This window comes from Vigna radiata, chromosome 2 (genome assembly GCF_000741045.1).
Source record: "Vigna radiata var. radiata cultivar VC1973A chromosome 2, Vradiata_ver6, whole genome shotgun sequence".
NCBI classification, from domain to species: Eukaryota; Viridiplantae; Streptophyta; class Magnoliopsida; order Fabales; family Fabaceae; genus Vigna; species Vigna radiata.
In genome coordinates, this window is record NC_028352.1 from 14,743,810 (window position 1) to 14,754,495 (window position 10,686).

General features: G+C 31.8%; 1 protein-coding gene across 2 annotated transcripts in view; it reads right to left on the reverse strand.

Moving 5' to 3' along the window:
- Window positions 1-6,327: 6,327 nt before the first annotated feature.
- LOC106756462 (kinesin-like protein KIN-14N) overlaps window positions 6,328-10,686 on the reverse strand; it is a 6,281-nt gene continuing 1,922 nt past the window's right edge. Inside the window, exons 6-16 of one of the 2 annotated variants that reach the window (XM_022778680.1) lie at window positions 9,947-10,156; window positions 9,786-9,860; window positions 9,040-9,186; window positions 8,828-8,966; window positions 8,617-8,726; window positions 8,184-8,345; window positions 7,874-8,073; window positions 7,519-7,600; window positions 7,309-7,413; window positions 7,123-7,227; window positions 6,328-6,713 (exon numbers count right to left, since the gene is read on the reverse strand). In XM_022778680.1, coding sequence (XP_022634401.1) covers window positions 6,534-6,713; window positions 7,123-7,227; window positions 7,309-7,413; window positions 7,519-7,600; window positions 7,874-8,073; window positions 8,184-8,345; window positions 8,617-8,726; window positions 8,828-8,966; window positions 9,040-9,186; window positions 9,786-9,860; window positions 9,947-10,156 — 1,515 coding nt within the window. In that variant the 3' untranslated portion in view covers window positions 6,328-6,533. The remainder of the gene's footprint in view (window positions 6,714-7,122; window positions 7,228-7,308; window positions 7,414-7,518; window positions 7,601-7,873; window positions 8,074-8,183; window positions 8,346-8,616; window positions 8,727-8,827; window positions 8,967-9,039; window positions 9,187-9,785; window positions 9,861-9,946; window positions 10,157-10,686) is intronic. The other variant, XM_014638902.2, reaches the window with a different exon arrangement.

Genomic DNA, 10,686 nt, shown 5'->3' on the forward strand with positions numbered 1-10,686 from the left:
TTCTGCATTGCAACTCCTTGATAATTCAACCCTTCTTTCAAATCATTCAATAAACCTAAAAAATCAAGGGAAAACCAAGCATAAAACCAAGAAAACCAACTTTGACTCTTTTATTCTCTAACTTAAGAAAAATGCATGATTTCAAGTTAATTCTAAGTCATAAAGGGTATGTTTTAATATCAATTTTAAGTATGAAAATTAACGGTTTTTCAACCGTTATCACTTTCACACAAAATTGAAAACTTTACAAGTCTTTCTTGAATTTCAAGTAATGAAAAATAAGTGCAGTGGAATATCATAGTTGACTATGCAGATAGTACAGTCGACTGAATATTAAAAGAGAAGGAATAGAGAAATTCAAACACTGGTTTTTATACTGGTTCGGCCAAGAATGCCTACATCCAGTGTCCTTCTAACCTAGGAAGCAAATACACTATAATGGTCAAGGTTTTTACAACAAGGAATTTATAGAAGACCTCCACGTCAAAAATATAAATCTCCTCTCTAACCCTCTAACCAAAATATAACTGCAATAACTAAACCAGACTTGCAGCAAGAATCCCCTCTCCTGCAATCTGTAACACCACGTCGAGCAATCCTCAACGTGAACAAGACTCCACGAGTCTAACCCCTGTAATCACAACAGGTCCAATGCAACAAACTTCACAGATGCCAAGCCAGAATAACTTCTTGATCAAACCAGGCACACCTTCAATCTGGAGATGATTAAATTCTCATTTAATATAGTTGACCAACTATTCAATGCTCAACTAACTTTTGAAAATATAGTTGTTATTGTATAAGAGCATAACAGAAATTCAAATCAAACAACAGATACAGTCGAATGTGTGGCGCACATAGTCGACTTCGACATGTAAGAACATTTTGAAATTCTTTTCTTCTAAAAATCTCACAAAGCACTGATTCTCAAAATCTGTACAAAGACTTTAGTACAGTCGATTCAATTAATATTGGATTCGACTTTACTGCAACTTTGTCTCACAATTATAAGTTCACAAAAGTGCTTGTGGTTTTCATCTTTCAAAATATGTGCAATGCACCCAAAAATGATGTAACAAGTACAAGTACAATAAGTATGCATTCACACAGCCACTTATCACATACACATGTTCAACAAGTATACCAATCAATAAGCATAAGAACAAGTAACACATCAACAACACATGTGTGTTATTAAGCAACATGTTCTCATCATCAAAAACCAGGTTGATATAGATATTGTGTTGTCAACAATCTCAACATCTACCTGTTCTATCATATACAAGTCAGAAATGGACGTTAAAGATAAAGAAGACATTCATGAAATGTTCTCACCATTAAAAGTCGTGATAAAAATTTTCGTACAACTTACTTTTGATAAACTATTAAAAAAACATATCTGCTTTGATAAATAGACTTCAACCTATGGTTGTTACCTATGAAAAAGGCTATGAAGACTTGAAGATCAAAGACAAGCATCGTCTAACGAATATTTTCTCAAGAAGCCTATATATAGAAGATCATTGGATGAGAAGATCAAGAGGATAGGCATACAAGCAACATAAAGTAAAAATAATCCTCGTGTAAGAACAAACTTATTGATAATACACTCCGAGATATATAGAGATAGAAGCTTACATTTGTAAGAGGAGTGAAAAACCTACAAGGTTTACTACATTGAGTTGTATTGCAAACACATCCTTTTTGTGAGAGTTATTGTCTAGGACTTGTAAGCAATCTAATTGATTACACAATTTGAAGAGAATTCAAACTCTTCCTGTTTAACTTGGTGCAATTGAACCCTAACTAGGCAGTGTATTAAGTTGATACATGAATTGTCTAGTGAAAACTAAGAGGGAGTGAAACTCAACTAGATAGCATATTGATAACGGTTGAATATACCGTTATTTGTGATTCAATTTTGATACTAAATGCACCCTTTTTGACTTAGAAACTTGCTTTAACTTATGTTTTTGCTTTAGTTTTGTGAATAAGAGAATTGAGGTTATACTTAATGATTTTATTACTAAATTCCCTTAATTTTGTAGGCTAATGGAGTGATTTGGAAGAGGAGTCAAAGTATGAAGGAATCAAAACTCAAGGAGCGAGCAGAACTGTAGAAAAAGAGAGAAAAAAATGTAGTGCTGAAAAAGTTGTCCAAGCTGAGTGCCCCTTTTAAGGGGGTTGAGCGCCAGAAGTTGTTGTCCAAAGCTTGGGCACCCTCTTAGGGGCGCTGAGCGCCAGAAAGATAGAAAGATAGAAATATAGATAGAAAGATAGAAAGATAGAGAGATAGAAAGATAAGAAGATAAAAAGTCTAATTGGTTAAGAATCACACACATAGAATAATTATACCACGAGTCCCTGGAAACGACGCCAAAAACTTGTTAACACCCTGGCAAGTGTACCGGATCGTATCAAGTAATAAATAGACAATACGTCCGAATATCGTTTCCCAAGGGACTCACGACACTAAACAATTGTGCTTTTGCTTAACCAATCAGGATTACAAGAACAATATTTTAGGGTTTTTCAATGCAAAACAATGAAAGTAAATATGCATTCAATTTGATCAATTGAGGTTAAACACAAAAGTGAATGGATGATGTTGATAATATGAGATGAATATGGTACTAGGGTTTAGATTTCACCTAATCACTCTCATGCATAAACGAATTCATCTTCTTCATTACTGTTAATGCAACTTTCTAAATTATCTTAAACCTGATTTCTCGGCGAAGAGAACCTACTCTTAATTACTAGTTTACTATGTCTAGTCTCCCTAGCAATTAGTCATACATTTCAGTGCACAGAAGCTTAAAGAAATTGACCGTCCTATTCTTATGTCTAGATAATATTGTTAATCAAGAGAATTCCCCAGATGGTGAGTTGTAGATATCTCATGATACCAATCTTAGGGAGAGAAGAGGACAACTATCACCTTCCCCAAATCCACCTACCGTAAGAGTGCGATATCTCCTCATGATACTTATAAATCATAAGATTTATGCCAAGCATTAAAAAAGAATATCTCTAATAATTAATGAAAGAAGCATATACAGTACCGCTCAACGGTAGGTGCGGCACTCAGAATGGCCCCAATGGTGTCGCCCAGGCGAAAAACAATGAAAAATTGGTCCAGAGACTAGAGCTCAGCGCCACCTACGATACTAAAAATGCACTCTGGTTGACTTTTCATCATTCTGGTTGACTGATTAACTTTCCTGGTTGACTGGTTGACTTTTATGCATTATGGTTGACTTTTCTACACTGCAACTCCTTGATACTTCAATGGAACATACAATGAAATCAGTTAAAGAACAGAGAATTTTTTCAACCACTTTAACGTCTGACTAACATCTCCATAAGTTCTCATTTTGTTGGCAATTGTCATGACCCTAGAGAAATACTGTCACTACTTCACCAGATCTCATCTCAAGAATTTCAAATTCTCTACGGAGAGCTTCAAGATGAGATGTTTTGACCATTGCATTGCCTTCAAACTTTTTCTTCATAGCATCTCATATCTCTTTAGAAGTGTTTTTCTTGAGTATGGTGTCGAGAACAGTTTGATCAATTGCTTGAAAGAGATAATTTTTTACTTTCAAAACTTTCACTCGAATCTCATCTTGCTTGTCTTGTCGTGCTTGAGTTTGTACGATTCCGCTTGTTAGGGTTACAACCAGGTTCGATGAGATCCTAATACTCCTTAAATCGAAGGAAATTTTTTATTAACATGTTCCAATAGTCATATTGACCATGTTTTAAAACATGGGATGGTTGGGTGGACAAAGCTCCCTTCATAGTCATTTGTTGTGCTCATGCAAAGCTTCAAATACGGTTGTTTTGATATATTAGGCCTAGTGAGAACTCTGATATCGTATTGTTGAGAAATAAAATTGTAATTGCACTGATGCAAAAAAAAATTACTGCATTATTAATTGTGAACACGACTTTAAATAACCAAATGACAGTTTCTACACAATTGAAATCTACTCAACAAAATAAAGCTAGTGGTCGTTACAGGAATAAAAAAAATAGCAAATATCCTAAAAACTTGATAAATTAAGATATTATTCAAAAGAAATAAAACTACTGCAAAGCAAACTTCTTTTCAAATTAATAAATATATTTCTAAAATATTATTTTTTAAATATTTTATTAGGTAAAGTTAAACCTCAAAACCTCTCTCACCTTTCCTTTTAACTTTTAATATTAAACTAACTTATACCTTCTCTCAGAAGAAGTGAAATGGAGAAAACGCGCAGTATTCGACTTCAACCTGACCACCCCATTATAATGCTGAAGTTTCTGTTTCTGATGACTGTACTGGACAACATATGGTTCAACCCATGGACCAGAGGGATGCGATCAGGGAGACTCAATCCAAAACAGAACCAAAATTTTAGAAATACCTACTGAAATATTTATTTTGAAATGTGATTAAAAATGTATTTCAAAAGAAAAAACAGATAAGACATTTTTTATTCACTACTTTAGAAGTTATTTTTAGATTTAAAAATATACTTAGAATATTCATTATTTGAAAAAAATATTTTTATACTTTAAATTAGATGTATTGAAATATATTTTTGGATTTGAGAACACATTTTATAACATTTAATTCAAAATATAAAACTATTTTTTTGAAATAAATATTTTAAAAAATATTTTTAAATTTGAATAATTCTTCTAAAATACTTAATTCAATATATAAAAATATTTTTTAGATTGAGTGTTTTAAAATATATTTTTAAATTTGAAAACATATTTCGAAACATCAAATCTAAAACTAAATGTATCCCTTTGTACTTTTTAGATTAAATACTTTGAAAGTTATTTTCGAAACATGAAAATACCTTTTACTCAATTCAAAAAATATTAAAAAAGAAATGAAGATACAAGAATTTTTATTATAATTTTAATAAGAATAGTTTGGAAATTACAGGGGGTTGAAGGAAAGGAGGAAGGGCAAGAAGAAATGTCCTTAGCTAAGAAGAGAGGAAAATTTAGTGCTTGGGACGAAGATATATTTTGTGGTAAGTAATTTTTTCTAAGTCTTTGTATTTAACTAAATGAAAAAGAAAAAAAAAAAAAAAGCATCATGTGTTTAAGTATTGAGAAATAGTATTTTGTTATTCAAGATGAGAGACGCCATTTTTAATGATCAGATATATTAATAAAACGTTCCACAAATGAGATTAATAACATGATATTTATGGAATTTCTTTCAGCACCTTTATATATTTCTTTATGTAAGATTGTATAATTCAAATCTAAAATTTATATTTTGGGATATTATAATTTGAAATATAATTTTTATTTTGTATTCTGAAATGTATAAATGAAAATATAATTTCTTGTATTTTAACATTTGTTAAATTCAAAATATATTTATATTTTATAGATTATATAAATCAAAATGTATTAATTATTTGACATTCGAAACGTTAATTTGATGTATAAATTTTTTTCAAGATTGTATATTTTAAATTACAAAAAATTATGAAACTGCATGTTGAAATTATGGAGGTGGGGAAGAAAGACCCATATTTATTAGCTTTAGTTCACATTCAGTATCTGATGCAGAATCTGAAAAAAACAAACAAAAAAATCTCCTTTGTGCAGAATCATATCCCTTTTTATTTTATTTTTTCTGTTTTATTAGTGGAGAAAATAACACTAGTAATGTAAAATAAAAAGGAAATATTTTATATCAAATTTAGTCTTTGTGTAGAAAATAAATTTTGACTTTCTTGAAAAAGACTGGTCCTTTAATAAGAAAAAACTAAGCATTATGTAAGAACATACTGTTTTTTAGTCAAAAGTCAACATAGCTTTTGGTTGGTTCTTTCACATTGTTAAAGGAAATTTCTTCATTTAAGATGGGTTTGAATTTTAATTAAGAAATTTAAATTAATTTTTATCTCTTATTTTGTTAGGTCTATCAAGAAAGAAGAAGTTGAGACACTGATGAGATATGAATCTAACGAAATAAGAGATTGACACTACTCTTTATCTAAAATTTTAAAATAATGAATTAATAAATCTTTCATCTTTATATAATAATCTACTTTTTCATTTTTATCCAATGTAAAACATTGAGTCACACTTAGATTCCTAACACATTTAACGTTTGATAATTTTTCTTCACTTCTAGTTATAATACTAAAAGCAAACCAGTGTTATTACTGAAAGTGAGGTTATTTAGTACTTTCATTTTTGGAATATATAATAAAATATTTTCATTGATATGCTTTGCAATCAAAGTAGTATTCCATTTCCACTGTCACAAACAATTCCTTTCCAATTTGTATAAGAGAAAGGTTAGAAATAAATATATAACATTAAGCAGAATAACAAATTGAGCTGCTATAATGGGTTCTAAATGCATGCTTAGTAACTTTTTTTCACTATACAAGCTATATGCCGCTGTTAGAATGAATCTCATTTTCATTTTATTGTGGTATTCTCTCACACAGGTATTTGGTTGCCACAAAATGGTTAAAAAAACAAATACACATCTTTGAAGATCAGAAATAGCTCAAACGAGACTCCATGGTACGTCCATTGGTTTGACGCCTAGGTGTTCCAATCTCACAAGCATTGACTCTTGATGCAAATCTGAGTGAGCACAGTGACTCACCAACAGAAGAAGGATCAGGTGAAATGTTCACAAACATTAGTGTCTTAGAGTCTCCACCTAGGCATGGCTGTTCATCCATCATGTTCAACACATTATTGTTAGATCATATCAAATCATCCCTGAGAAGACTTTGAAGACTGCTATTATAAAAGTTAGCAAACTTTCAATGCATGATGATATATGGTCAGATGACACTGTAAGAACGGTTTACATTTGTTACTTTTGATTAAGTTCTTCATAAATGCCATGTGAAAGAACTACGATGCATTTACTGTTGGGTCTATCAAGAGAGAGAGTTCACTGGAGAGACATAATATTAATGAGACCTGAATCTAACTATATAAAAAATTGACATCACTGTCTATCCAAAACCTTAAGACAATAAGTTAATAGGTCTTCATCTTTGTATGGTGTTTCACTTTCTCATTTCTACCTAATATGAGACTTAGACTCACACTTGAAATTCTAACGTTTACCTGAAGGAGATATGTGAGCTTTGAGTTTCTGAATGGAACATGATCCTCCTTCTTGGCTAAGGCAAATATAACATCACTCAATGATGATAAACTTTTGTTGATTGCCTGATCACAAATCAAAGAATTTATACCATTTGAAATCAAATAAGTACAAGAAAAAGTGAAAAGCAACATGCTGTTACATACTTGAGTTTCTTTCAACCTGTCCCCAGTTGATCCACTCTTTGAAAGACGCTCGCTACCAGCAAGATCAATGAGATTCAGAACACCTTGTACTTGTTGGTCAGTGCTCTGGAAGAAACACAAAACAGGTTGCATGGTGATGCAAATAAGTGCACCTATCAATGATTGACATATATAGAACATGGTTGCCATAAGAGAAATATCTATATATACCTCATTTACACCGTATATTCGAAGAGTGAATACGAAATGACTTCTTGATGATTGTTCATTCATCTGGGTTTTTCCCACAGATCTAAAAGGAGATAACCAGAAAAAGGAAAAACAAATACAGTTAAGTTGGACATAAGAAAGGTAAGTGTTGTGTTCTGACTACTAAGAAAAACTAAATCAACATTTTGTTGCACTGAAATTATGTCAAATTATGTTGCACCAAACCAACTTCTCATTTTCTTAACCCTATTCAAAGCTATATAGTGATATTTTCCTAATACATCAACAAGTCTAGGACTACGATTTTAGTCATGAAATGGAAAAATGGAAATTACAAACTCAGTAAATTGGTTACCTGCTATTTGCTGCTTGATTTAAAAGAAATGCAACCTCTTTAGCACTTTGAACATCCACTACTGTAAGATCAGAAACTTGTGTATTTCCGTTTGCATCATGTTTGATTGTATATTGTTTTCCAGGAGTACCATTTTCCACACGAGTTGTTGTAGATATCAGATCTCGAATAGTTTCATTGTATATTTCCAACATTGACACCTGCAAATTTTGCAAGGAACACCTTGTGATCTTCACTTCAACAACTTGTTTAAAATTTATACTAATTGCAGTGAGATGTGTAATTAAGAAAGACAAATATTCTACCTTACCTGCATTTCATATTTCCAGCCTTGAGGTTGCTGAGACTGCTTTGTTTGAAATATTTGTTCTAATGAACGAGGTATCAAGCCTTTTTCCTCAGGATGTCCAGGCCTTCCCATCATTGTATAGGTTTTCCCTGAACCTGTCTGACCATAGGCAAATATGCAAACCTGAAATGGATAAAATATCATCATATTGCTATACATGCATGTATAAAAAGTATACATATTGGTTTACAAACAAGCATTCAAGAAAAGCAACATCCAACACCAAATCTAACAGATGACATGTGTCTTACAGTGCAGTCAGAACCATAGAATCACAAGGCAAAGAAGGGTACATATACTATACAAAAAATAAGAGTGAGTATAAAAGTAAAGGCTTTTGGAATTATGTTCTTCCAAAATTGACTAGTAAACTATGTAATAACTTTAAAGCTACCTTATAACCATCGAGAGCACTTTGTACAAGCTGTGAAATTTCTACAAAAACTTCTTCTTGTGATGCCTCTGGTGTAAAAACTTTATCAAATGTAAAAGCATGTTTTTGGCCTAAGAACAAAAGAAGGGGCAACATGAGTTGACATTTTGGCAACATAATCTAATTCAACCAAGAAATAAAAGTAGTTTAAAATACATCACAACAGATATACCATTTTGGGCCAGGTCAATGGCTCGTCCGGAAGTTTCCATTGATGTTGGATAACTGAAAATCTTGCCTTCTGTGCTACAACTTTCATCAGGTAATAAAGGCCTCACTCGACAGAATACACGAATGTTACCTTTTAACTCCTGTTAAAATGGAGATTATTAAGGTGTTGGCTTTTTTAATATTACCAACAAATATTTTGATTCAGCCAATTACCAAAATGGTATTATGCAATTTTTTCCGAAGCCTCTCCCCTTCTATAAGTTTATATTCTGCATCCGCCAACCGTCTTTGTAACTCATTTACAAACTTCTGTTGTCCTTCAAACTCTGTCCTTGTCTCGAATGCCGATATATCAGACACCTAAGAAGAAACAAAAACAATAAATTAGATAGATACATACATTAATGCATATGTCAAGGACTTACTCTCTCAAGCTTAAGTTGTTAGCGAGAGGTTTATGGATAGTTTTATATCTAACAAGTTCCTCATGCGAGATCACTTGATCTTAAACAAGGGCAATCCATAAAGTCGTTTTCCCTTACATTAAAATTAATATTGTTCCGGTATATTCAATAGTTTCATATTGTTTAGGAGTAACGATTAAAAGTAATTTAAATACAACTTCATTCTTCAATATTCTTATATGTTTTTTAAAGACAAAATCGTGACAGAACTCTAAACTCTTAAGAGGACAATACCTCACATATGATGATTGATATTAGTAATGTTACCTTAACGGACTTAAGGACAAATATTTCTTTTATTACAAGAATAGGGCACCAATGATCAAACTTGCAGGACTTGACCATAAAGGTTCAAATGCCATATCAAGGACCAACTCTCCTGAATGCTTAAACTATTATGTAAAAGTTCATAAATGATACTTGTCTTTATCTAACAATATATCAAATGGCTTTACACCAAATAGTAGACACCTTTTAAAAAAATGTCTTGATTACCTCCAGTTTCTTCTCTGCAGTTGCTAGCTGCTCTTCCAAGGCCTTTATCTGATTATCTTTCAATGCACATTTTACCTGGGCAGGAAAATCATCTTCTCATGATCCAGCAATAACAAAATGACTTTCTATTTAATAAAAATAAATGGTGCACACACACCAACCTCCAGGTCATTCGCTTTTAATGTCAAGCTGTCCACTTCAGTGGAAGACTGTTTAGTAGATTCTTTAATTTTCTCTAATTCAGAACTTAGGGTTTGTACTTGAGATAATTGCCTATCTCTCTCATCTCTTACTTGCTGCAACTCTCCTCTAAGAGACGAAACTTCTGTAGCCAAGACATCCTTCTGTTTTATGGCCTCTTCTTGAGAAGACTAATCAAAGAACCAAGAAAACTGGGTAATATACCAGTTGCATGACAAGTAAGAAACACAGATAGAACCAAAAAGACAGAAAATCAAATTTAATAACTATGGTTATCCTAAATTTCGTGAATGATAGTTACAATGCCTAAAATTAATATATATAAATATTGCATCAGCTCTTACAGCTCTGCAATGAACTGAACTTGGAAGGATATTGGCACTTTCAGTTCTTTTATCCTTCTTAAGAGATATAGCCCAGTCATTCATAAAACCTATAGAAGAATTTTCAAATGTACGATATATTATTTAATATAGTCTACAAGCATGCATCTAATCATCCCCAATTGACACTAAAGAACGAATAAATCATAATATTCTCCCCAATCACCTATTCATATCTGCAAAAATTTACAACTACCACATTTTAGTGCTCATCACAAAACCTTTTATGTGTATACAAATATAGAAAATTATACATACATACATACATATATACATACATATATATACATACATATATACATACATATATATATATA